A 27533-nucleotide genomic window follows, 5' to 3' on the forward strand; every position below is an offset into this window, starting at 1 on the left:
CATATGCAGGGCCATCTCCTCCTCTCTGTGCACTTCTTCAGGGGTCAGTGGCACCTCTGTGGCTTCTGACTGGCCACTGAGGGGTGGGACTTGGGCATTTGGGATCAGCCAAGTATCGGAGACAGAAAACAGCCTCCGTGGAGAGATTAATGGTAACACGCACTATGGTGTCAAGGCCCCTGGGGAACAGGCACCTTGCTTTTTCTGAGCCTCTGTGTGACCTCAGATGAGTCACATGACTTCTCTGTGCCTCAGTTTCCTTATTTATAAAATATAGTGTTGGGAGTTGGGCAGGGTGGCGCAGGTCTATAATCCCGGTGATTTGGGAGGCTGAGACAGAAGGATGGCAAGTTTGAGGCCAGCCTCAGCAACTTAGTGAGACCCTGTCTCAAAAGAAAAAGATAAAAAATAAAAGGGCTGGGGATGGAGCTCAGTGGTAAAGTGTCCCTGGGTTCAATCCCTAGTACTGCCAAATAAATAAGTAAATAAATAAAATTCAGTGTTGTCACAAGGATACAGTGAGCTCACTGGCGTGGCGTCTGAAGCTTATCAAATGTCCAACATTACGGGCTGTGAAGACGGCAACAAGCTCAGGATAGCCTCGGGAGGCTGAGGCAGGAGGCTGTCAAGGTCAAAGCCAGCTTCGGCAACCTTGTGAGACCTTGTCTCAAAATTTAAAAACTGGAAAGGGTTGGGTGCATAACTCAATGGTAGGGCTCTTGCCTAGAATGTGGGGAACCCCGGGTTCGACCCCAGGGTGCTGGGCAGGGTGGGGGAGACATGCTGAAGCCTCTGAGAAGTATTGCCAAGAGGAAGAATCACCGAACCTGCGTGATACGGTGGACCTGCATGGCCCATCACAGGTCCCGCCCCCGGACGTGTCCTCCTCTTGGTGCCATATGCTTGTGTACTAGAAATTGCATCAGGACGCCTACTGCCGAGCTACATCCCCGGTTTTTGCTTTTTGGTACTGGGGATTTAAGTCAGGGTGCTTGACCACTGAGCCACATCCCCATCCCCTTTTGTTTTTTATTTTGAAACAGGGCCTCCCAAAGGGCCTTACTAAGTCAGGGGCTGAGGCTGGCTTTGAATTTGCCATCCTCCTGCCTCAGCCTCTCAAATTGCTGGGATTACAGGCATGCGCCACCATGCCCGGTGTTTTTTATTTTGAGATAGGGTCTCATTAAATTGACTGCCCTCAATTTTGTGATCCTTGTGCCTCAGCCTGGGATTAGGGGCCAGTACCACTGTGCCAGGCCCCCCTCCTCCTTTCCTGTGGTAATCCCCATGACCATCACTTCCATCCCATAGAACCCACTTTGGGAAAGGCTAACTTCTCATCCTATTACGAGACAAGGAAGCTGAGGCTTGTAAAGGGTGCAGGCCTTTGCTGAAGGTCACAGGGAAGATTCCCAGCAGACAGGGCTGGAAGCCAGACGCCCTGTTAACGGTAATGTTCTGGCCACTTACCCTGCAGGAAGTTGCCCCTGGCCACCGACCACAGCGAGTTTCTGTCCAAACGCTGCATCCCAGATGGGCCTCCCATCCCTCCACCCTCTGCAGAAGCTAGGGAACACAGCCTATTTTCTTGCCCTCCTGAGCCAAGCAGAATCAGAAGACAAAGGCGGTTGCTGGGGAAAACCATATACAGAAAGAGACTGCGGTGGGGGGGGGGGGGACACACAGCATGGAAGCCACTGACTTGCTGGGGCGCTGGAAAGGAAGGCGGCCTTACTTCTGTTTGTTTTCTGTACCATAAAAGTGTGAAAAGAAGAGAATGTGTCACAGTGCAACTCAAGAGTCCACGTGTGCTGAAAGAGCAGCCACGCAGGATTTCTGGAGTGTGGACCTGTGGTCATGTGGGACCCCCTCAGTCTCTCTCCGACTCGACTCCTCCATTTCCTTCCCTGGGGACACTGAGCATTCAGGTGCCACATCCATCCTCCCAGCCATAAGCGAAGGGCTAAGAGGTTTGTACAGTGTCTGTGTCCTTTCCTTTATAAGAGGGACATCCAGTGGAGGAAGCAGCTGAGGCAGGGAGGCCAGGAGGGGAACCAGGTTCACGGCCAGCCACTTAGTTTCAAACTAGGCTTAGAGAGAGAGAGAGAGGGACCTGCTTAGAGGCGGCTGTTGTGGAGAAAATGAAGCCCTGTCACCTCGGATGGGCTCTGCTCAGCCTTCCTGCATTAACAGGAAATTAGGAAAACGTGTTTGTTGAAGTGTTGGGTGGTTTTAGTCACTGGATGTGCAGAGAAGCTACTGGAAAATGTGTTGGGGGACACAGGGTTGGCCTCAGGCAGGAGACGGAAGCAGGCAAGTTTGCTGTCTGCAGATTCAGCCCTGGGCCTCTCCAGGAGACCCAGCTGAACCCAGGAGGCCTGGGAAGGGCCACTCAGGCCCCATGTGACACTTGGACTCCCTCTCCCCTGGGCAGCCTAGCCCCTCCCTCCACACCTCTTTGTCTCTGACAGGCAAACCTTTGTCTCCAGTAAAAAGACATTCTGTGCGTGCATTCAGCAGGGCTCAGCGGGGAGAGAGACTTTCCCAAGCCAGAAATCCTCTGGACTAATGGGCCTAGAGCACAGTGGTGGTCGCCCCTCCCTGTCTAGGAAAGGCCCCTTTCAGACAGGAAGTGGGGAGCAGGCCTCTGGAGAGAGCTCAGTACACAGAATCCAAAGACCAAAGCTTTCAGTCCAGCTTTGACACCCAGTAGGTCCTGGGCCTTGGCTACCTCATCTGTACGGTGGGAACAGATTGCCAGGAGCATTAACAGAGCAGGAAGCGTCAGGTGCAGAGCACACACGCCCAGTACACATCAGGGGGTCAAACGTGGGCGCTGTTACCCTTGGAGGAAGAGTGGAAAGGCCACGCACGCGAGAGACCTGCTTCCTGTCCGACCACCCAGATCCACATTACGATGTGGCCTGTCCCGCGCAGTCACGGGAGCCCAGAGGTTCTGAAGTTACACCTGGGTTCAAATCCCAACTCTGCAACCACCGTCAGCTGCAGGGCTTTGGCAGGTGGCAACCTCCCTGCGCCTCAGTGGCCACACCTACAGTGGGTGGGACGGGGAACCTGGGCGGGGCTGACTGAGGTGCTTAACAAGAGGCTTGCAGGGAGCTGTCCCCAGAGCCCGCCCCCCACCAGGCATCCGGACACCCACAGCCCCCGCACAGTTCAAGGATATGATCTTCGATTTCTGATGCCATCTTGTCGCAGTTGACTCCATAGTCCTTGTAATCATCTGAAAGAGATCAGGACATGGAGAAGCCAGACTTGACCGTGAGCAACAGTGGTCCCTGCTGGAGCTGGGGACAGCAGCGCTCCCGTGCCGTTCCAGGAAGCGGTGCTGGGGACGGGACACCTCGCCTGCCCCAGGGAGGCCCTTTCCTCCCTTTCCCTGGCCCACGCGCACTCACCTTCTGCCTTCAGGGCCGCTGACAGCATCTCCACACACTTGTCCCGGACAGAGTCCCCTGTGAGATAGCAGGGGGCCAGGAGGCAGGCGGAGGGGGCGAACGTGGGCGTGGAGGGGCTGCTGGGTGTCTTGGGGGTCTCTGCTCTCGATTTGCTGCTGTTTGATCTGGGGATGAGAGTCAGTGGTAGACATTCTGACGTTAGGTGGACAGAGCACTGATCGAGCGCCGCCCTGGACGTTTTCAGGGGTGTCCGCTCTGGCTCCTCCTACCAGCCCAGCGAGGCAGGTTCTATTTCAGCCGCTTGATACGGATCATCTCGTTTAATCCCCGTAACAATCCCATGAGGTCAACGCTATTCTCATCCCGACTTCGGGGGTGCGTCTCAGATGCAGATCCATTTTAAGATGCACTTGACTCGGATCACACATCCAGGCGCCAAGAGGAAGAGCAGTCAAACCCAGGCCGCGGAGCTCCCAGGCACCCGCCTCTGGGCGGGCCACCGTTCTCCGCCGGTCCCAGGACAGGTAGCAACACCAGTAATTATGCTCCGATCCATTAAGCACTGTGCTCCTTTCTCTCCGTCCAGGCTCCCGTAAGCACAGGAGCCATTCATTCTGCAGAAACTGCCTATCAAGCACCCATTCTGCAGGCTCTGGCTACGACCAGGGGACAAAGCAGCCAACTGGGCACGGCCCCACCTCCAGGAGCTGGCATCCTGAGAGCAGAGCTGGCTCCCACCCTGCGGGAGGGCTGGTCCAGCCAGCTGCCTGGAGGGCACCAGGTACTTCACTAGCATTCTCTACTTTAATCCTATTGCAGCACCAGAGAGATGTGAACCCAGGGCTGCCTGGCTCCAGGGCCTTTGTTCTTGATTCTGATCTACTGCCCAGGAACAATCCCATTTTTTAAAAATGGCAGATATAAATGCATACCTGCACAGATAAAAGGAAGGCTAACCAGGTGTCTTAGCTTGGGCTTCGTAACAAAACACCACAGATGGATGACTTCAAGAGCAGAAATTCAGTCAGGCACGGTGGCACATGCCCGCAATCCCAGTGATTCAGGAGACTGAGGCAGGAGGATTGTGAGTTCCAAGTTAGTCTTAGCAACTTAGAGAGGCCCTAAGCAACTTGGTGAGACCTTGTCTCCAAATAAAAAATGGACAGGGCTAGGATGTGGCTCAGTGGTTAATCACCCCCTGGGTTCAGTCCCTGGTACCAAAAACAAAAGCAGAAATTTATGCCACACAGTTCTAGAAACTGGGAAGTCCAAGACCAAGGTGCCAGCCAATTCCGTTTCTGGCGACGGTTTTCTCTGGCTTGTAAATGGCTCCTTTTTGCTCTTTCCACATGGGGGAGAGCAAGTGAGTTTTCTGGTGTCTCTTCTTGAATAAGGATGCTAACCCTATTGGATCAGGGCTCCGCCCTAATGATTTCATTTAGCCTTAAGGCCTCCATAAAGGTCCTATCTCCAAACAAAGTCATATTGGGGTTTGAGGCTTCAACATATGAATCTGGCAGGGGGTAATCACAACCATGTTAATAGCAATTATCTCTCAGATATGGGATCATAAGAGATTTTCATTTTCTTTCTTTTTTTTTTTTTGGTTATATACACTTTTGAAATCTTCTATGAAGAATATAATATATATATATATTTTTATAATAAGAATTGCTTTCTTTTAACATTGGACAATCATGAATGATCACTCTGAGCTGGTGGCTAAGACAGGTTTCCTCTCTTCCTCTTCTCAAGGAGCTATCAGCAAAAGGTGGAAGCAACCCAAGTGTCCACAGATGGATGAATGGATAAGAAAAAGGATATATACATACAATGGAATATTATTCAGTCATGAAGAAGAAGGGGATTCTGACACGTGCTGCAACATGGATGAACTCTGAATAAAATAGTTGGAATCAACCAGACACAAAAGGACAGATGTCATGTGATTCCACTTATATGAGGTTCCTAGAATAATCAGAGTCAAATGGAAAGTAGGATGGTGGCCACAAGAAGCTGGAAGTGGGGGCGGGAATGTCGTTTAATGGGTGTAGAGTTTCAGTTTGGGAACTGCCATCCATCTCTGGAACTTTGTGGTTGAAATGGCTGCACAACCTGTGAACAGACTCAAGGCCACTTGACTGCACACTTAAAATGGCAAAAATGGGTAAATACTATATGTATTTTCTTTCTTTCTTTTTTAGGATCAAACCCAGGAACAGTCTACTACTGAGCGATATCCTTAGCCCTTTGTACTTTTTGTTTTGAGACAGGATCTTGCTAAGTTGCTCAGACTGGCTCTGAACTTGGTGATTCTCCTGCCTCAGCCTCCCAGGTTGCTGGGATTCCAGGCATGTGCCACTGTACTTGGTGTGTTAAATATATATTTAAAAATTTTTGTAATCCATATTGTAAGTTCAGTGAACAGGAATGGGCAGGAAGTTCAGTGGTAAAGCTCTTGCCTAGTATGCATAAGGTCCTGAGCTCGATTTTTAGCACTCAGTGATGAAAAAGAGTTGGCAGGAAATCCGCAATAAACAGCTATAACTAATTTGTTCTATATATTTGGCAAATCTTTGTGTCCAGGGTACAGGAGATTGACCACTGAGCCACATCCCCAGCCCTATTTTGTATTTTATCTAAAGACAGGGTCTCACTGAGTTGTTTATCTCTTTGCTTTTTTTTTTTTTCCAGTATTTTTTCAGTTGTCAATGGATCTTTATTTTATTTATATGCAGTTCTGAGAATTGAACCCAGTGCATCAGGCATGCTAGGTGAGCGCTCTACCACTGAGCTACAACACTAGCCTGCACCTTGCTTTTGCTGAGGCTGGCTTGGAACTGCTGGGATTACAGGTGTGTGCCACCCAGACTATATTTGATAAATCTTAATGCATTCGAAATGACACACTATCTCATTTTTCTCAGGCTAAAAAAAAGAGGTTAAAATGGTAACTTTTGTTGTATATTTTACCACATTAAAAAAAAAAAAAAACAAAAAAAAGCAAGCCTGTCATCCCAGGGCTCAGGAGGCTGAGGCAGGAGGATCACATTCAAAGCCAGCCTCAGCAACAGTGAGGCACTAAGCAACTCGGTGAGACCCTGTCTCTAAATAAAATACAAAATAGGGCTGGGAGTGTGGCTCAGTGGTTGAGTGCCCCTGAGTTCAATCCCCAGGACCAAAAAGAGAGAGAGAGAGAGAGACAGAGAGAGAGAGAGAGAGAGGCGAGATTGGTCACAATTCATTCCAAAGAATTCAGCAAGAATGGAGAGGAGGCAGCCACTCAGAGGAGGGGACAGGACAATGACAGTCATTCTTGGCAGGAGCATATGGGAATGCAGAAGGCCCGGTTTGCATGGGCGAAGCTGAGGGGCTCAGCATCCTGGAGTGGGAGGGCGGAGAGCCTGTGGTTTGCGGGGCTGGTGAGGGGCAGAGCTAGTAGAAGCCACCGCTGGCTACTAGCGTTTCCTATTCACTCCTCATGGTAGCCCTGAGAGGCACGAACTCCTGACCCTGTTTAACAGATGAGGAAATGGAACCTGGAGAAGTGAAAGGACCTGGTGACAGCTGTGTGTGGCCCCCTCCCTTCCAGAGCTGTTTCTGCCCTGGTGGGGAAGGGGCCCCGGCAGGCAGGATGTCTCTGCGCTGCCTGCCTCCCTTCATCTTCTGTGCCCACCAGGATCTGCCCGCCAACTCTCACGCTTCTGTTCACAGAATGACTCATCAGTGACTCTGGGCTGGCATTTTTTTTTGAGACGGGGTCTTGCTATGTAGCCGAGGCTGGTCTCAAAATCACAGCCCTCCTGCCTCTGTCCCCTAAACAGCAGGGATGGCAGGCACCTTCAACCTCAACCTCGCCAGACCTGACTCATCAAAGACGCCCCTCCTCCAGGGTCTCCTCCCGCTGAGCCCTTGTGAAAGGGCCCAGAGGCTGCTGGGTTTCCTGCCCAGGAGGAGCCTTCATACCATGAGCCTCCCGGAGTGGTAACTGCAGCCTGAGCAGCTGCACTCGGCAACCCTGGGGTCTGCATCTGCAGCTGCTTGTCAAGTTCACTTCCAGTGTGTGGATGTGCTTCTTCAGAAGAGGAGGGTGCTGGGCTGCTGAGAGAGTCTTCAGGTCTAAGGAGTTGCAGCTGAGGTGAGGCTGGCTGAGTAGCCAGGGCTTCCAGGTATTAAGCTCCTGGGGTTTCAGCCAGGCCGGGGGCACAGCCTGTAATCCCAGCAACTGAGGCAGGAGGATCACAAGTTCCAGGCTTGCCTCAGCAGCTTAGAGAGGCCCTGTCTCAAAATAAGAAAGAAGGAGAGCTGGGTGGTGTAGCTCAGTGGTAGAGTGGTCGCCTAGCCTGTGGGAGGCCCTGGGTTCTGTCCCCGGTATCACCAAACCAAACCAAACCCGGAGTTTGAAGAGAATCCTGCTCAGCATCCTCAGAGCACTGCACAGTGTGAACTTTGCCTGTGCCCTCCTGTCCCCATGCCCGCGGTGGGGCCTGGCTTTGAATGCCCTCTGTGGCCACAGGCACCCCACACCACTGGGCTTTCTGCTATGCTTCTCAACGGCGTCTCCTGGTCATCATGTGGGCAAGGCGGGCTGGGAGCACAGGCTGGGCCCTTGTGCCATTTGCACTGTAAGTTCCTAAACATTTCACTCAACGGCATGCCTCCCTCGCTCTCACTTATCCATTCTTTAATGCGGTCCGCGACTTACTGTTCTGGATCACCCAACTCCCCCTGGCCACAGGTGGCTCGGGCAGGGCCAGGGGATGAGGGCCCAGGACCCAGCTGGATCTCTCTGTGGCCGTTTCAGCAGGAGGGGTGGGAGGGTTGTGGACGGGGGTGCTTCCTGACCCAACCCTGTCCCCAGCCGCTGGGCTCTTATCTGCACAGGAGCTGTTTCCCTGGTGCTCTTGCCTCCCATAAATCCACTTGCCACCCAGCAGCTGAGGGACCCCTCAAAACCTCACGCAGGCCAAGTCATGCCCCTGCCTCTGACTTGCTAACGGCCCACTTATTTTCATCATCAAGTCCAACTCCTCCTCGCCTTGGCTTCCCAGCCCCTCGGCATCTGGCCCGTGAGACCTGACCTGGTGGCCCTGCCCCCCCGCAGCTCACTGAAGCCCGCACAGCGCTGCTCTTTCCGCTCCACTGCCACACCTGCGCTGGCTCCTGCCTCCTCCTGGAACGCTCTTCCTCCCGACAGGTGCCTTCCCGCCAGCCAGGTCTCAGCTCAAATGTCACATCCGCAGGGAGGCCTTCCCTGACCAGCTCAGCCGAGGCACACTGTCCCTGCCCTGAATTTTTCCCTGCAGAGCAAGTCTATAATTAACCTGTTTATGTGTTTGTAAACATTGTCTGCCTCCACCTCCAGGTCACAGGCCACCGAGTGCCGCGACCTTGAGGCTTCCCACCACTCTGTCCCAGCACCTGCGACAGTGCTCCAGGTGGGCACCTGGATGGACAAATCCGTGAGGAGCTGGGGAAGCTGAGCAGGAGAGGCGTGTGCGTCCATGGGCTCCAGGCGACCCTCTCGGCAGGTCAGTGACCAGACCCCCTGGGCTTAAGAGGGTCTGCTCTCCCACGGCCTGTGGTGGCATGAAGCCTGTGGCCCAGCACACATCCTCAACATCTCGGGCTCACCAGAGGGAGGCCTGGAGGGAGGCCAGAGCTCGCTGCTTGGAAGGAGCCATAATAATTGTTGCTGTTTCTGGACTGTCCACACCAGGTGGTATATTTACGAAGAGCACCGACTCCAAAGCCAAGCTCGTAGGTACCTCCACTGTGCAGTTATGGGACCTCAGGTAAACTCCTTAACCTCTAGGTGCCTCACTCAGTGTCTTCACACATGAAATGGAAATAACAGTAGCACGCATCTTATGGGGTTGCTGAAGTGACTCAAGAACCTAAGGGAGGTTCACTGGAAAAGCACCAGGCAACCTACAGCAGCAAGCACCCGCACATGAGCATGACCACTTCCCAGCATGCACTTAGGAGCTCTTGCAGGGCTGGGGACAGTGCTGGTGGCTCATTACCCCTTGGCGCTTCTGTGACTTTGGGGGGTCATAATTACTCCTGTTTTACAGATCGTTAGACTAGGACTCCAGAGCTGAACTGACTTGTCCAAGGTCCTCCGTCCAATACCAAAGGCCGGGTCAAGCCACAGATTTAGGTCTGTCTGCCTTCCCAATTCTTTTCAGCACATGGCACTGTGTCTCTAGACGAAAGCTTTCCGAATCATGGTATTAGAGCGAGGCAAGGCTGCTCGGAGCCTTCTCCTCCACCTTCTCGCAGGGCACACCAGCCCCTCCCTCCGGCTTGGCCAGGAGCTGGCTGGCGGGTGGAATGCCAATGTCTGTTGGTGGCATTTCAGACAGCCCACTCATTCTGCTTTCAGTGCACACGATTGGGAACCAGTCGGAACTGCAGAGAGGGCGTCATCGTTGGAAGTAGGGTGGGGCTGGATTTATCAACAGCTTCTTTCTGCTTCCCCAAGGGCCAGCGCCAGTCCTTAGGAAACCCTTCCCCTGGTCCGGACAGAGGCACCTGGAGCCCCTCTTGCTGCTTCTGTGCGCCACCTTGAGGGCATTTGAGTTACTGCACCGCCAACATGCGGTCGCTGCTCTGGCCAAAGTCCAACGATTCTAACTAGGTTAAGGGCATAAGATTCAAGTGCAAGTCCTTCCCTGTCACCATGGTGCCCTTCCTGGTCAATTTCCTGGTATTCCAGCTACATCTTGGAGAGCACCATCCTCACTTTTACTGCCGGCGGTTGCCTGGGCCATTTCTCTGCTTGGGACGCCCTCTCCTGGACGGCCTACCCAGCAAACTGCTATTTATCTTTTGATTCCCACTCCAAAAACTCTCACTGCCATGAGTCTCCAGTGACCACTCGTCACGTTGAAACACTCTCCCCGCGTCCCCCCTGCGAGTTACATCCACTCCCTTCTAAAAGCTCTCGCTCTGTGGCGTGTGTCTCCTCATGAGCTGTCAGAGATACAAACTCAGAGGCCACGAGCTTCGGTTTTTGCCTGGCTTTAAACACGATAAACAGGTGAGCTATAAAATAATGTTTGGTGTCCTGTTGTGCCTTAAAAAAATATGGATACGTTGCCAATATTTAAAAGTGGAAGTTTCACAGGAGAATCTAGGTGTCCAGCTCCCCTGAAAACACTGGAAGACCACCTGGCATCGTAGTGTGTGCCTGTGGTCCCAGCAACTTGGGAGGCTGAGGCAAGAGGATGCCTTAAGACCAGGAGTTCAAGGCCAACCTGGACAGCACAGCAAGACCCTGCCTCAAAACCCAAACCATAATATTTGTAGTCTACTACCTTTTAATAAGCTAATTAGTTGGTAATGTGACATTACTGATTTGTAAGGTGACACAAATCATACTAAATATATCAAATCAATAAAGATAACATGTGCTATTAAAAAAAAAAAAAAAAAAACCCTGGAAGATAAGGCCCATTGGGTCTGCATTTCCCAAGGCAACTACCAGCTGGGGCTGGGTAGAGACTGCCCCCTTCAGATGGGCACATACTCTCTGGTTTGTCAGGCTGGGCACATGCCCTGGGACTGCTGAGGTTGCAAGGAGGTGCGCTAAATGCACGCGCACATGGATGAATACGAAACACGAGCTCTCTCTGGAGAGTGCGGAAAACAGTCTGAGTAGAAGGTAAAGTGAATTTGCGAGATTGCTTGTGTCCTTTAGGTTGCCCACCCCCAATACCGAGCCAGCAGGAAATGGTTCGACCACTAGAAGGACAAATATAATCTGCCTGACAGACTTTTAGGGAAAAAGTGCATTAGTAGAGGGAGCCAGGAGACTTTAAGGCTGGGAAGCAAAGTCAGGAAAGCAGTCCGGAGGTATAAGCCCTACGTCACGTTTTGGTTACAGCATCAAACCCAGAACTGGGTTAATGGTCAATTTGATCTGGGGATAGGACAATTGTTCACTTAACACCTTAGGTCCCTGCCTACTAAATGCCAGTCGTGTCTTCCTGCCCTCACCCCTTACCCCATTCAAGTCATGACGACCAAAAATGTCCACAATGTCTAAATGACTCCTGCTGAGAACCAGCAGGCTAGACGCAAGATGACACTGAAGCCTCTGTTCTAGGCCTTACCCATGGCAGACATGGCTAGTTGAGTGCATTCATGAAGATAAGTCTTATAATTGGGAATCTTTTCTTCAGAGGCAGGACATAGCTTCAGACTCCTTCTCCAAGGAGCGGTCCAGACAGCCTCCACTCACCAGCTAGGGCTGGCACTCAACTGCCACGCTGGAACTGTGTCAGCATCTCAGGTCTGCTGCAATTTGCTATTAATGCCTTAAATGGCCAAATCTTTGTGCCCTTACCCTTCTTTCCATTAGTGTCTTACTGGTACATTAGACTTAAACCAATTTCAGCTCTCACACAGTCTCCTTGAGGCCAACACCCTGCTTGTCAACAGGCCTCTCCAGAATTCAATATGGCACCTGGACCCTCACGGCTGACCTTGATCCACCTCTAAGCCACCTCCTGTCTGCTCTTCCCTGGTCCTACTTCTCCTACTGTTCTGACTTCTGCCCTCCCTCTTGGGCCATGACCTGTGTTCACTCCTTCATCGACAACCACTTTGGTGATGTCACTTTGGTGATGTAACTTTAAATGCCAGCTTCACACTAATGACTCTGTAATTTATATTTCCGGCATAGACGTTCTTCCTGAATTCTACCCTTCTATAACTGTTTATTCAACTTCTCTGCCTGAACACACACCTCAAATCCAACATGTCCAAACCTGACCTTTATTTTTTTTCTCAGTATCAGGGATTAAATCCAGGGCCTTGCACATTGCTAGGCAAGTACTGACTCACATCCCTAGCCTCCCCCCTTTTTCTTTTTGGGACTGGGGATTGAAACTAGGGGTACTTTACCACTGAGCTGCACCCCCAACCCTTTTTATTCTTTATTTTGCCAAGTTTCTGAGTCTAGCCTCTAGTTGACAATCCTCCTGCCTCAGCGTCCTGATCACTGGAATTACAGGTGTGCACCACTACGCCCGGCTCTCCACACTCCTTTTCCATTTTTTATTTTGAGACAGGGTCTCACTAAATTGCCCAGTCTGGCCTTGAGCTTGTGATCTTCCCATCTCAACCTTCCAAATAGCTGAAATTACAGGGATGTGTATGCAGCTTCCAAACCTGAACTCTTGATATTCCACCCCAAACCTAATTTCCATGCAGTCTTCCCCAAACCAATCAATGGCAACTCCATCCTTGCAGATACTCAAATGAAAAATCTTGGAGTCATCTTCCAGTCTCACTTTTTCTCTCATACCCCACGTCCAATCTGCCAGGGAAATCCTATCAGCTCCTTGCCAAAATAGATCTCAGTCCACCCCTCCTTCCCACCCACACCTCTCTCACCCTGGTCCAAGCCACCACCATATCTGGTCCGAATCATCTCAACGGCCTTCTGACTGGTCTCTCTGCTTCTGCCCAGGGGTCCCTACAATCCATTCTCAGCTCAGCAGGAAGAAGGATCCTGGTAAACATGGTGTTTTGATTCCAGTGCTCAATGTCTTCCAAAGGTCCCCTCCAGCCTCCCTCCTCCCCCAATCTGCTCCCTCCACCTCCAGTGTCCCTGAACCCTATCAGGCTGTCACCCCAGGACCCTCGGCTTGAAAAGACACTCATATCTGCATCGCTCACTGCCTTGCCTCCTTCAAGTTTTTCCTCTAAGGTCACCTTCTCAGTGTAGCCTCCTCACCCCTCTGATGAACATCCTCCCTTCCCGCTCCCTCCCCTCTCTGCTTTCCTGTATGTACTGCCTGTTGCCACTCTGGTGGGGACTTTTCTTCTTTTGTTTGTTTCTGTATTCCTGGCACCTGGAACAGTTTCTAGCACGTAATAGGCCCTTGGTAAATTTTTTTTTTGGGGGGGTACTGGAGATTGAACCCAGAGGTGCTTAACTACTGAGCCACATCCCCAGCCTTTTAAAATTTTATTTAGAGAGAGGGTCTTGCTGAGTTGCTTAGGGTGGCTGAGGCTGGCTTTGAACTCACCAAGTTCAAACTTCCCAAGCTGCTGGGATTACAGGCGTGCGCCACTGCGCCTGGCTCCCACAGCAAACGTGTGATGAACGAATGTCTGGATTTGTGCTGCCTTTGGTGGGCACCCTAAGCAGTTCAGCCCAAATGCAGATATGTCACTCTAGAAAAAGGCTTTCAAGACTTCTGTCCTTTCTGGGTTCAACTTGATCTTAAGAATGTTTCCCAAATGGTGAGGGAACAACAGCAACTGGTCAGCTGCCCCAGAGAGGCCACACCTGTGGGGCCCTGAATTTGGAGGCCACATAATGTATGAGGTTTCCTCCTCCCCCTGCCTCAGACTGCCTCCATTAAGCAGCAACTTTTACAGTGGAGAAATCAGTGGCTTCCTTTACCTTTCCATCGGAGGCCTTTTCGGAGAGGAGGTGGTGGAAGACTTGGAGTCCACAGAGTCTCTCCTGAAAGAAGAGAAATTGGAGATGAGCATCTTGCAGGCTGGACCAGGGCTGATGCCCCAGGAGGCTGGGAGAAAGCATCATGGAGCCAGGCCTGCGGTGCCTGGCGAGGGAGGGCCAGGCAGTGCTGGCTGCTCACCCTCACCTGCTCCCATCCAGTGGAGCAACAGGAGGGGAGGAAGCCCAGACCCGCAGACCTGCTCCATATGTTACACCATGTAATTACTAATAACTAATTATTCATAACTAGTTCTCAGCAAGCTCCCTCCTTGCAGGGTTGGTCTGCACCTGTACCCATCTGTAGCCAGGGACACCGAGAGATGGGCTTCAGCCACCCCTGCTGGGCACAGTAGGAGGAGGGGCGGGAGAGAAGTGCAAAGAATCTGAAGATACCAGAGCTGAGTTAAAATGGCAACTGAAAGAGTCGGGACAAAATTAGATGTAGACTGTGCCTGAAGTCATGCAAGAAAACCTATGCCTGGGGGGGATAAATATGGGAAGAAAATGTACCAGAACCCTATAGAAACCATCAGGTTTGGGTGTTGAGATTGGGGTGAATTTCCTTTTTTTTTTTTTAGGTGGTGCTGGGGATTGGACCCAGGAAGTTGTGCATGCCAGACAAGCACTCTACCAACTAACTGAGCTATATACCCCCAGCAACCCCTCCAGGTGAAACTTTTTTTCTCAATTTTCCAAAATGCATTTAACTTCATTATTTTCATGATTCTTTAACACCATTTTTTCATTCATTTGGTTTTATGAAATGAACATTTGCAAACTGCAATTCTTCCAAGTCCACAGCACACGTCATCTTCTAACATGATGTATGACTGATTGTATTTATTGCCTAGCCACCCTCCACAAGGCAGTTAGGCAGGTCCTGGTCACTGTGGTGGGCACTGTGCAGAGTCCATTGCCTCTTGGGCCCTCCCTCTCCCAGGGTCCCAGATCCACAGCTTCCTCCTCAACCTCCCCAGGGCCTCTGCCTTCGGGGTTTTTCTAGGCCAGCCAGGGGGCTGCCAGGGCTGGGGAGGTGCAGATCCCAGGAGTAGCCTTCAAGCAGACACAGGAGGACTGGGGTGAACACCTGGCTTCCTCAGCCCCCACAGAGGCCACCTGACATGTGCTCTCCACTGTCCCCCAGGATTTAAATCCCAGTGCCCACACTGGTAAGCGGCTAGGCAATTCACACTGTGCTGGTTTCTGCCCCGTCCCTCCGGCTTCCGTCTCTCCGTCTCACTTCCCATTCCCCTATCCACACCTCCTGAATCACTTCCACAAAGCTGCACTTGAATCTATGTGTCAGGGGCTGCTTCTGGGGAGCCCAGCCTACTGTGTGGCCAGGCTTATTCCAAACATACAGAATTGTGCCTGGCACCAAGTAGGTGCTCACCAAGTAGGTGCTGAATGCTGTGAAATCAAACAACGCAGAAACGTCAAACTCAAAAGGTGGAGAAGGAACCTCTCCAGAGGCAGTCACTAAATTTATTTATTATTTATTATTAGTATTTGCAGTACTGGTGATTGAACCCAGGACATTCTACCACTGAGCTACACCCCCAGTCCTTACTTTTTAGAGACAGGATCTCGATGAGTTGCCCAGGCTGGCTTTGAACTTGTGATCCTCCTCCGCAGCCCCCCAAGTTCCTGGGATTACAGGCCCGAGTCACTGTGCCTGGCTGCAAGGAGGGGAACACCAGGCTCCAGTCCAGAACCATCACTACCTTCTGACCCTGCTTCCTCGTTTTTCTTTTATAAACAAACCCGAAATAGTCTACAGTTATTACCAACGGTCATTACAAAAACTATTCAGGAAAATGAAAAAGTGCTTAGGACACAATAGGAAAATTAATAAACAGCAGACAAGAGTTTGCACACTCTGCTTACAGAAATGGAAAAATTAATTATGTAGGTAGATCCTTTGCCAAAGGTGGCACACTGTGGGCAAAGGCTTCTTAGTGTTATTTTAAATTTCATGACTGTGGCTATGGTGTTTGTATAATAAGAAAATGTACAATAAGAAAATGACAAAGAGAAAGTTCATCAATTGAGCTGAAGTAGGACCCCTGCCAGCTTGCTTCTCCCAACAGGGTGGGGAGACACCTCCCACCCTCTGTTGAGCCCCAGTGACATTTCAGAGCCCCGAGGCTACAGAAGGTGAGCTGGCATCACAACTCAGCATCCCAGGAGAACATAATGTGCGCTTCAAATTTTATTAAGAAAATACAAATGTATATAGAGTTTTTTTTTACAAGACTAGAAAGATAGTCATCAACATATTAATAGTGTTTACTTCTCTTATTTTCTTCTCCTGTTTGGTTTTCTAAACTTTTTACATGAAGCATGACTTACTGTTGAAATGAATAAATGTGTGTATGTGAAAAGGGTACAAAATAGTATACAGGGTATACTTCCACTTGTTTAAAACAAGTATTTTATGAATAGTGATGCAGAAGAAAAAGTCTAGAGGGATATAATTGTGTGTGTATATACATATGCACACACATATATACACACACATTCTAGGAAATGGACGATTTCTTTTCTTTTCTTTCTGCAGTGCTGGGATGGAACCCAAGGCTTTGAGCGTGAGAGGCAAGAGGTCTACCACTGAGCTATATTCCCAGCCCCCGTGTGTATTTTTAAAACTTTCTACAATGAATAATTGATTGCCTGTATAACAAAATAAACATAAAATAGTTAAACTACCTTTACTCCATGTACAGAGAAACAACATGTATCCCATTTGTTTACAATAAAAAAATAGTTAAAATATACAATAAATATAATTAAATACATCACAAATAAAATATTTCATTTTTATTTAGCTGTGAGATAATGATGGTCATTTTACAGGCCACAATAACAAGTCTCAGAGACTAAGAGATCCAGGTCAGCCCAGAGGCTGGCTTTCTGCTTTCTAATTGCTGGCTCTCTCATACTGGTTATCTCTGTAGTCCTTTAAAGAGGACCCTTTCCTGACCATTGAGTGGGGTCTGGATATGGAGCAAAAGACAACACACATGATCTGGCTTCATCTGCTTTTTTTTTTTGTCCTGGAAATGGAACCAGGGGCACTTAACCACAGAGCTACATCCCCGACCCTTTATATTGTTTGAGACAGGACCTCACTAAGCTGCTTAGAGCCTCACTAAGTTCCTGAGGCTGGTCTTGAACTTGCGATCTTCCTGCCTCAGCCTCGAGTCATGGGGATTACAGGTGTGCACCACCACTCCGGGCTCAGTCTGTCATCTTTTGCAGGGGGGTGGGGTGTACTGGGGACTGATCTCAGGAGCACTTGACCACTGAGCCACATCCCAGTCATAGTTTGTAATTTATTTAGAGACAGGGTCTCACTGAGTTGCTTAGTGCCTTGATTTTGCTGAGGCTGGCTTTGAACTCTTCATCCTCCTGCCTGAGCCTCCTGAGCCACTGGGATTACAGGCATGTGCCACCACACCCGGCTTCAGTCTGTCCTCTTTACCTGGCTGTCTATACTCCCTATTCTCCAGATCAGTCCCATAGTCCATTAGGTCTCCTCTCCCAATAGTCTAGCCTTTTATCTTTCAATTTCACCTCACGAGACCCCTGTCCATTCTGGTCCTTCATTTGCGGAGGTGTTTAGAACAAAACGGGTGCTCTGCCATGGCTGGACCCCCTAGAGCATCAGGGGGTCCACAGGGCCACACCAGCAATGCGAGCAATGCGCATTATGTTCTCGCTCTGTGCTTGGCACTGTGGGGGCGGTCAGAGCATCCCTGCCCGGCACCCTTCTAACCCCTCTGGGGAAACAAAACACACCCATGTGAAACGTGCAATGCGTTAGTGCTCTCCAGCTGGGACACAACTGCAAAGGGAGCAAAATAAAAAGAACAGAACGTAGAAAATGCTACAGACTCTACGCTAAGATACTAAAAGACTAACGTCACATTTCGAAAAGAAGACTATAAAACTGGTGATACGATTAGAAAGCAAGTAGAAGACAGCATAGAAAGAAAAACCATATCCAGATATGAAGAGTGATTGTCTTCGGGTGGAGGGGAATGTGGGTGCTTTTATTTTACTTTTCTATATTTTCTAGATTTCTACAACAGATTTTCATTGCTCTTATTTGTTTCAAAAGTACACTGTTCTGATTATTTCTAAAGGAACACGGGCTGGGGCGGGTAGCTCAGTGGCAGAGTGTTTGCCTAGTACACATGAGGCACTGGGTTTGACCCTTAGCACCACATAAAAATAAACAAATAAAATAAAGGCATGCTGTTCATCTACAACTGAAAAAAATATTTTTTAAAACAGCAATACAGGATCATTGTGGAGAAAAACTGAAAAGAAAGATCTAAAAATTTTATTGTGAAATATAGAATGTGAAGATCATCTTAATTACAATCACATAGATATATCTTTGTTTATTTATTTGTCTATTTATTTATTTACGGGTGCTGGTGATTGTACCCAGGAGTGCTAAATCCCCAACCTTATTTATTTTTTTGAGACAGTCTTGTTAAGTTGCTGAGGCTGGCCTTACACTTGCAATTTTTCAGCCTCAGCCTCCCCGGTCACACACCACCACACCTGACTACATCTTTGTTTAAAATGTAGTTTCATTATTTTTTATTTCAAAATCAGTACATATTTATTGGAAAAGAAAATAGATATAAACTTGTCAAAAGACAAAAAAACAAGAAACTTCTCAATTTTAGCACCCAGAAATAATTGTGATTGCCATTTGAGTTTTTTTCCAATGCATATTCATAAAATTCACATATTTCATTTTTATAACAGTATTATACTATATATACTACATCATTCACAACTTCTTTCAATACTTAGTGAACATTTCCCCATATCATTAAATATTCTTCTATCCTATGGTGTTTTTTCTCTCTCTCTCTGTTCCAGGGATTGAACCCAGAGACACTTAACCACTGAGCCACATCCCCAGCCCTATTTTATTTTTTTATTTTGAAACAGGGTCTCACTAAGTTGCTTAGGGCCTCGCTAAGTTGCTGAGGCTGCCTTTGAACTTGTGACCCTCCTGCCTCAGCCGCCCAAGCTGCTGGGATTACAGATATGCACCACCAGGCCCAGCCCCGCTGGTATTTTAAATGTTAATAAATGCTGTTATTCCTTAGTATCCATGGATACCAAAATCCACAAACACTCAAGTGTCTTATGTAAAATACCATAGTATTTGCACACAATCTCTGCTTACCCTCCTGTATACACCTCTACATTACTTTTAAAATACAATTTAATATAAATGCTATATAGTCTTTATACTATATCTTTTAGGGGGGATCATGACAAAAAAGCCTACAGATGTTCAGTACAGACATAATTTTCCCCCAAATATATTTGACCTCCATTTGGTTGAATTTAGAGAGCCATCCATGGATGTGGAACCTGAGCCAGGGAGGGCTAACCGTATTTCTTCAATGTGGGGGACTGACTATTCTGTGGACTACAGGATATTTAACACCCTGCCCCCATGGCTATTTCTTTTACAATCCAAAATGGGAACAAGGTGGTTAGGGTATTTTCAATCCACCTGGTTGAGAACCACTCTCTCAGGGCCTTGTCTTTTATACAATTATAATAAATGTTCATTTAAAAAAGTGTTCCCCAGCACCGAAAAAAAAAAAAAAAAAAAAAAAAAATGTGTTCAGAGGGGCTGGGGTTGTGGCCCAGTGGTAGAGCACTTGCTTAGCATGTGTGAGGCACTGGGTTCGATTCTCAGCACCACATCTAAATAAATGTCCATCAACATCTAAAATATATATATATATATATATATATATTTTTTTTTTTTTTTTTTTTTTAAGAAAATATTGAAATGCCCTAAACAGCAGGCGTCTTTAGTTGGGTGTTACCTAATACCACCCCTTTATCTACTAGATGGACAAATGTAACCACCCCTTCCCCCAAGGAGTTCTGGCTACACAGGGAACAGGTAGGGTTTTTGTTTTCGTTTGTTGGTTTTGTTTTGTTTTGAGACTGGATCTTATGTTGCCCAAGCTGGCCTCAAACTCCCGGGGTCAAGTGACCCTCTTGTCTCAGCCTCCTCAAGACGTATTTAGACATCCATGAAAGCTTTAATCTACTGCAAAGACCGTGGCATTTGAGCCCTGAGACTCATGCAATTTGGTGGAACACCCTGGCTGGGGTGGGCAAGGGGGAACAGGGACAGAGCTGAGGCAAACAACTTCTATTCCTGTTTGCAGAATGGTGGAGGCCCCACTCCATGGCATACTAGCCACGTGGTCTTGGGGGAGTCTCTGCTCCCCTGACCTCAGCTTTCTGGTGGCAGAAGGAAATGCCAAGTAAAAACTTAACCAAACACGTCTTCCCGATGGACAAATGAGCTCCCAGTCCCAGGGGCCCTGCAGACCTGACCAAGGTGGACCGTGGGCTGGGTTACCAGGCAACATCACTTACGGAGCAAATGACCCCTGGCTGGAAAAGCTGTCTAGACAGGAAAGGCTGAGAATGAATTGCAAATAATTAGTGGAAATCCACAGTCTCTGGGCTGTCCTGAGGGCAGTGGGTCGTGCCAGTGGGTAGTGTCCTTGCTGGATCCCAGACACTCTGCCTCCAGGACTAGCACCATAACTGGGACATGGGGTTCCCTCCCACGTGGTCACATTTCCCTGTCCTGGGCTGTTGCCCGGTGGCTGGAGTACAGCTCTCTTCCCTGCGGTTCCCTGTGAGAACTCTGGAGGCGGAGCATGTCTGCTGCACACCTGTGTCCCCTCCCTGCACCCTAAAAAATGTCAGTGCCACCTTGGGTGGATTTGGTTCTGTCAGGTTGAGCCAACATCCCCTGGAGGGAGCGCTGCAGGAGGCAGCGACTGTACCTCCCAGGCCCAGAGGCTCCAATAAGCTACTATAAACAGCTGCTGGGGCGGGGGAGCAGGTGGGACCACTCTCCCCATCCCAGAGAAAGATACCTGTGTGGGGGCTCCTCCCCTCGCTTCTTCCTTGGGGGAGAAAGGCCTGCTTCTGGCTTCCAGTCTGAACAGCCCAGGCTTTTCTCCTCCTTCTTTGCTTTTTCTCTTTCCTCTCCTTTTTCCCCTTTGGGGTGTCCTGGGGAGTCTGGAAATGAAAGCGAGATATTGTCCCTCAACCCAGCGCCTTCTCAGCAGAACCCTGCGTGACTTGGGGAAGGAGGGAGCCAAAGGCAGGGACCGGGACAGGGGCACATAGTCTACACGCACATACGCACGCTGGACACAAATGCACATATAGCATGCACATGGGTGGAAATACCTGTTTTCATGTGGGGACATCAATATAAGTAGCACCACATCCGTGTGCACAGGAACACGACTTGCGTGCCTACAGACATGTACCACGCACACCAACAGGACCGCTCACGTCTACACGGCTCGCTGTCCTGTGCACAACGCTGGCATTCCTCACTCACCACCTCCCTGGTCCATCTGCCATTTACTGAGTCACTTAGCAGACACACCGAGCACCTGCTATGAGCCACGCTCTGTCCCCTCCACAGTGGCTCGAACCAATCCTGCCCACGCTCACCCAGCAACCGCTTCCAGTTTTTGATGAGGACCTTGGCCAAGGACACCACCTCCCGGTCCGAGCAGTGCTTGCGAACCCCGTTGACGGCGACTCCAATCCTGGTCGTCTGCAAAGCAAGGGGTTAGGGCTGGTCTGGGAATGGACGGGCGGGACAGCTGCCTCACTGGCAGACCTGCTGTGGCTCAGTCACCACCTCCCCTCCGGCCTAGATCCCTCCAGAGCCCTGGCCCTGACTGGCGGCTGAGGTGATGACCCCAGTCCTACAGCGAGCCCTCGGCTGAGGCCCTGACCTGCCGCCCTGTGTGGGGTCAATGCCCAAGGCACAACTCTGACCCCAGATGTAGCTGGCTTTGGTGGAAAGCTGAGAACAGGGCTGTGGCTACAATCAGGACCTCGCCCCATTTCCAGACCGCTGGCATCTTCGAGTGCAAGTTTCAGCGAGGTGGCGTCTCTGGCTCCCAGACCTTGGGTCTGCACTCCTCTCTCGGAGGCAGGAGCTTCTGTAGGTTTGGGGGCATGTGGACAATCCAGGGAGGATTTAAGGACAGAGGAATCTTCCCTCTTCCTGGATTCTGGCCTCTTGGATTTCACATGCCCAGGGCCTCGGGAATTGGGGAACCCACGGAAAGCAAACCAGTCTTTCCCCAGAACCAAGGTTGGGTGAGCTAGAAAGTACCCTGCCCCCAACAAGATGCTTCCGGGTATCCCTGGGCCTCCCCTCCGCCTGGCTGCACCTCAAGGTGCCCCTCCCCCAAGACCCTCCTCAGAAATTCCTCCCAGAATCCATCCTTGCAGGTCTCCCCCAGGGTCCCTCCTTCCCCCAGAGGCACTGCCCCAGGGGCTCCCCACACACCTGTAGAAGCTGGATGGACATCTGACAGCTGTTCAGCTTCTTCAGAAGATCAAGGGCCCCTTCCTGTGGGAGGTCACAAGGTGAGACTGACCATTGCGTGGGTTTGGTGGGAGAGGACAGAGGAGGCAGACACGGTGGAAGGACCGACGTCAGGCAGACAGACAACAGAAAAGGAAGAAGTCCTATCCCAGACCAACCCTCTATCTTCGCCTCCCGCACCCAGCTGCGTGGAGTCCAGCCTGACTGCTGCCTGACCGGCCTCTGCTTCTGTGTGGTCTCCCAGCGCCTCCCCTTCCGTCCTCCTCCAGATGAATGGCTCCCCACCACTGCTGCTGCTTCTGCGGCTGGAGCCTCGCTCCCTCCCTTCCCAGCTGGGAGGGTCCACAGGTGAGGACTGTGGGCATTTTTTGTTTTTCTTTTACAGAGATAGGGTCTCGCTGGGTTGCCCAGGCTGGCCTCGCACTCATGGGCTCCAGGAATCTTCCTGCCTCAGCCTCCGGAAGGGCTGGGACCACAGGTGTGTGCCACTGCACCTGGGTCTTGTGTGCTTTTCCCCAGCTTTACTGAGGTGTAACTGACATACCATAAGCCACACATGCCTAGCGTCCAGTTCGATGAGTTTCGACAATGTCTGACCCGTGAAACCATCACCACGTCAAGATAAGAACATGGTCATTATCCACAGAGGATTTCTTGGGCTCTTTTAATCCATCCCTCCCACCACCCCCAACTCCAGGTAACCATTACTCTGCTTTCTGTCACTATAGGTGACCTTCCTTTTTTTCTTTTTTAGCACTGAGGATTGAACCCAGGGGTGCTTCACCACTGAGCCACATCCCCAGACCCTTGTATTTTTTGGAGACAGGGGTCTCTCTAATTTGCTTAGGGCCCTGCTAAATTGCTGAGGCTGTCTTTGAACTTGAGATCCTCCTGCCTCAGCCTCCTGAGCTACTGGGATTACAGGCATGTGCCACCATGCCTGGTGTGACTTTGTATTTTTAAGGAATTTATATAAAAAGTGCAGGCTGAACATTTTTTCACTAGCTTAATTATTCTGAGATTCCAGCTGCCTCAGAGGTCAACAGTCCCTTTTTATTCTCAGTAGTTTTCTACTGTGTATATGTACCATAGTGTCTACCCATTTACTGTGGGAGGGTCTTTTGGGTGGTTTCCAGCTTGGGGTTACTGCACTTCAGGCTTCGAGAAACACTCATGTTCAATTCTTTGTGTGGGTAAACTCTCACCTCTCTAGGTTAAAGAGAACCGTTTTTGTTGTTTTTGCGGTGCTGTGGATTGAACTCAGGGCCTTGCGCTTGACAGGCAAGCACTCTATGAACTGAGCTAGACCCCCAACCCAGAGAGAACCCTTTCCATCTGAGTCCTGAGGGCCGTGTGCAGAGCCCAGCGCTCCCCAGTGAAGGATGCATGGATGAGAGCAGCAGAGCAGAAGGTGGGAGGAGAGGAGGGAAGTGTAGATCGGAAAACCTGGCTGCCAGGCCCTGCACCCACTCCTGACCCGTTTTAGCCTTCTTCCCCCTCCCCCTTCCTAGAAGCCAGCCCATGGCTTCTCCACCTAAGATCAAGTGTAGTGTCTAGAAGCCAGTTCCAGCCCCCAGTCCTGAGACTGGTTCCCTGGGGAACGCCAGCTGACCGTGTCCTGTATGTCCTTTGCTTGCTTCCAGCTGCCAACCCTGCCCTGGGAGGAGCTGGACCACCTCCCGCGGCTGCCCTGTCAGGCCTTAGCCTCTCATGGAGCTTGGGTTCAGTGTTTTCAGAGATGCGTCCTGCAGATGTGACATGCGGGAACCTGTGGGCCTGCAACTCGGTCTATGTGCCAGGCTCTCTTCTAAGTGTTTTACCTGCATCAAGTGCTCACGGTGACCTAGGAAATAGGTCCTATTCACTTCCCCATTTTTATAGACTTACTAACCTCTTTTCATAAAAGAGGAATCCAATCAACAGAGAGGTTAAACAATCTGCTTACAGTTCCAACTTCGTAAGGAGTTGCACTGGGGTTCAAACTCAGGCCTTTGGGCTCGAATCACTTGACAAACTGCGGGCATGGGCATAGATCTGTCTAGACGTGCATGATCATGGCATAGCAAGGTCACGTGCTGACCAACATAGGATGGCCAGCTCTCAAAAAAACCACCTGATTTGTTGTGTTTGCCAGTTTCTGTGGTGGAAAAACTCTTCCCATGGCCAAGTTCAAGCTACTGACATGCTGTCACTGAATCGAAACAGATAAAGGGAAGAAAAGTGCAGTACCTTACCATCTAGCACTTCCAACATCTGGATTTATTTAATAGAAATAAATTACCTCTAGACTATGGATGAGAGTAAAATAATGAGAAAGTGATGATTTTGAAGTATTTATTACCTTTATTTTTCATACACTTTATTTAATTGAAAGCAGACAATCTAATTTTTTAAATAATGGCTGAGTTTAACAACCAGCTTGCAAAATCCCTGAAAATTCAACCACCAGTACTAAACCAGTTCCTGCTTGCCACTGGGGGCATGTCTCTGTAAAGTGGGGTCAGACTGGAGAACAGCCACAAGCCTGAGTTGTACCCAGTTCAGAAAGCCATGTGCAAAGGTTACGAGGTGTGTCTCTCTAGGTGTAGTGAGCAGTATCTCTGGTCCAGGTGTGGAGCTCCGGGTATGCAGCCCCAGGCATGCAGCCCCAGGCCCAGCTGCGTTTATTTGTCTTTGTGGAATACCTGAGTTACAATGTCTGAGTGTGTACATGTGACTGTGAACTGAGTTTGCAGCTTTGCAAGTGGGTCCAGGTGTGTTGTGTGCATTCGTGTGCGCGGCTGTCTCACGTATCAGCTGTGTTTTGTGCATTCGTGTGTGCGGCTGTCTCACGTATCAGCTGTGTTTTGTGCATTCGTGTGTGCGGCTGTCTCACATATCTTTCTACAACTGTGTGTCCTGTGTGTGGTGCCTGTCATGTCAGTGTCAGAGGCCATGCCTCACATGCAGTTAGGTTCTTAGGTGCCTGGGTAGCTTTTGCTGTGTGGGGTGCACGTGTTGACTCTGGTGCTGTATCTGCAGCTGTGACTGTTGGTACTTGGTTGTCTGTTGGAAGCTGTTTCCCTTGGTACTCAGGTGCTCACAGTATGTGACAAATCCCGAAGTCCCTGGGAGTCGGGATTCATAATAAACCCTGGGCTGGGCTGCAACGTGGAGCATCCGTCTTCTTACAGGAAGTGTGTCCTCCTTTGCCTAACCACCACTGGGCGGGCCCACTTTCACTCCCAGACCAGGCCCCACCTTTCTCGGCTAGATGCCCAGAGCTCTGTGCCCACCCAGATGCTGCCAAGAGCTCAGGCGCAGACGTGGCTGTAAACTGGTTTTGCACTGGAAGGACCCTGCCACTAGACCAGGACAGCTCTGGGCCCTTCCAAGGGAATCCGTCCCCAAGGGACACGGTTTCCTCTTCCCATTTCACAGAGGAGGAAACAGAGGCCAAAAGAAGGAAAGTAGAATGGCTTGCCTCAGGCCATAAAAGGAGTGAGGGGGCCTTTATCCTAACTGCCTGCCTTTCTTCAGGTCTCTTAAGCTCCTCTAAACTGCACCCCGCACCTCCCAGAGAGGCTCGGAATTTCTTTCCCGGCCCTAGTGAGGGTTGTCTAAGGGCTGTGCTGGGATAACCTGTCTATCTGAAATAGAATTCAGCTCAGGACACCTCAGGCTGCCTGGCTGGGCCCTGCCACCCCCAGCTAGGTAAGCAACCCCCATGGCTCAAGGCTGTTTTACTGAGGATTTGGAGGAGGGTAGGGGAGCGGCTCCCAGCACTCTGGAGGTCTACACTGTACCTTTCTGTATCCACCTGGCCTGGGGGAAACAAGCCCATCACTCCCTGGTACCAGGCAGCAGACCTCAGCTATGCCTGAGCAGGGAGTTTTCATGGCTAAAGAAAGCAGGCTCTGGGCTTTTGTATGGATGCCATCTCATTACTGTCCACTCTAGGACCCTGACACTTCATGGTTCCAGTGACCCCTCCCTCTAGCCTTGGTCACCCTTCCCAGGGCCCTCCCTTCCCAAGCTCCTAAGGTCAAGGAATGTACTGGAATGCAGGTACTGATGCAGCATTCAGCCTATGGATGGTGGGAGGAAGAGGACCCTAGGACCGGGCAAGGTTGGGGACATGCCAACCGGGCTTCTCACCCATCTCTTTCCCTCACAGGGTGAGCCCATGCCCTCAGGTACTCTAGCCAAGGTTGCTTTGGCCAGGCGACACGGTAGCCTCCGGCCTAAGGCAAAGATCACAGGGAAGATCAAACATTAACTTACCGCCTGGCCTGCGCCCTGAGCGGCTGGGACTGCGAGCTCAGGAACCCTCAGGTAGGGCGGTGGGCCCGATCCCCCAAGTCCCCTCCAGGCCGCGCACCGCCCGGCGCGGCCCCGCGGCCCAGGCCTCCGCCCGCCCCTTCCCCCGCCCGCACCTGTTCCACCCCGCCCGCCGGCCCCACCCAGCCGCCAAGGAAAAAGTTGCAAACAGAACCGCTGCTGGCACCCGGGCTGTGGGGTCGCAGATCCCCTCCGGGGCGCGGAGGAGACTCGGCTCAGCACTCCTCTCAACCCATCTCTTTGCTCCTTTTTGGGCCACCCGAAGTTTGCTCCCTAGTCCCTGCCTGCCCTGCCGCTCAGGGGCTTTGCACGCTCCGCGAGCGCAGGGATCCCTGAGTCCCTTCCCAGGCTCTTTGCCCGCTTTCCCCTGCCCTGCACAAACTGCCCGCGGTGAACTCTCCGCGTCCAGCGGGACGTGCACAAGCTGCGCCTCCGCCTCCGGGGCCTGCAGGTCCCGGCGCCCAGCGCTGTGTTCACGCCCACCCGAGGTGCCCAGCAAGTGTCCCTGGGGACCCTGCGCCCTACACCGGCCCGCCTCCCTGGGGTCCCAGTGCCCCATTCGCGCGCGCCCGGCGCCCAGCCCGCACACGCCCCTGGGCGCCCTGGCTCGCCCGCGCCGCGCCTCCCGGGGCGGGGGCTGCGGCCCAAACTCTGCAGCTCACCGTGTTCTTCCTGGCCACCATCTTCTCCAGCTTTTTGGCGATCCTCAGCAGCTCCTCTTCCTGGCCCATGTTGGCCTGCGACGCCCGGCTGGGCGAGGGGCGCAGGGCAGCAGCCTGGACGCGGCGCAGCGGGCGCCAGAGCAGAGGGCGCGCAACCCGCGCGGGCCCCAAACACACAGGACACACACACGCCTGGCGGGGGCGGGGCGCTCCCC

General features: G+C 51.0%; 1 protein-coding gene and 1 long non-coding RNA gene across 4 annotated transcripts in view; one reads left to right on the forward strand and one right to left on the reverse strand.

Annotated features, from left to right (window-relative positions):
- Nucleotides 1–27533, reverse strand: part of TCEA3 (transcription elongation factor A3) — a 35599-nt gene extending 8066 nt beyond the window's left edge. Inside the window, exons 1-7 of the mRNA XM_079138228.1 lie at nt 27319–27533; nt 22298–22360; nt 21445–21550; nt 20853–20997; nt 13843–13905; nt 3420–3583; nt 3183–3244 (exon numbers count right to left, since the gene is read on the reverse strand). Of these exons, the coding sequence (XP_078994354.1) occupies nt 3183–3244; nt 3420–3583; nt 13843–13905; nt 20853–20997; nt 21445–21550; nt 22298–22360; nt 27319–27387 (672 nt within the window). The 5' untranslated portion in view covers nt 27388–27533. The remainder of the gene's footprint in view (nt 1–3182; nt 3245–3419; nt 3584–13842; nt 13906–20852; nt 20998–21444; nt 21551–22297; nt 22361–27318) is intronic.
- On the forward strand, nt 6447–19520 carry LOC306660127. 3 transcript variants are annotated; one of them, XR_013763547.1, is made up of 4 exons: nt 6447–7557; nt 8785–9214; nt 9497–10464; nt 16463–19520. It is a non-coding gene; the product is annotated as an uncharacterized lncRNA (long non-coding RNA). The 3 variants fall into 3 exon arrangements; XR_013763548.1 differs by having other exon boundaries at nt 8785–8950; nt 9139–10464; XR_013763546.1 differs by having other exon boundaries at nt 8785–10464.

The sequence above is a fragment of the Sciurus vulgaris genome, assembly GCF_902686455.1.
Source record: "Sciurus vulgaris genome assembly, chromosome: 1".
NCBI classification, from domain to species: domain Eukaryota; kingdom Metazoa; phylum Chordata; class Mammalia; order Rodentia; family Sciuridae; genus Sciurus; species Sciurus vulgaris.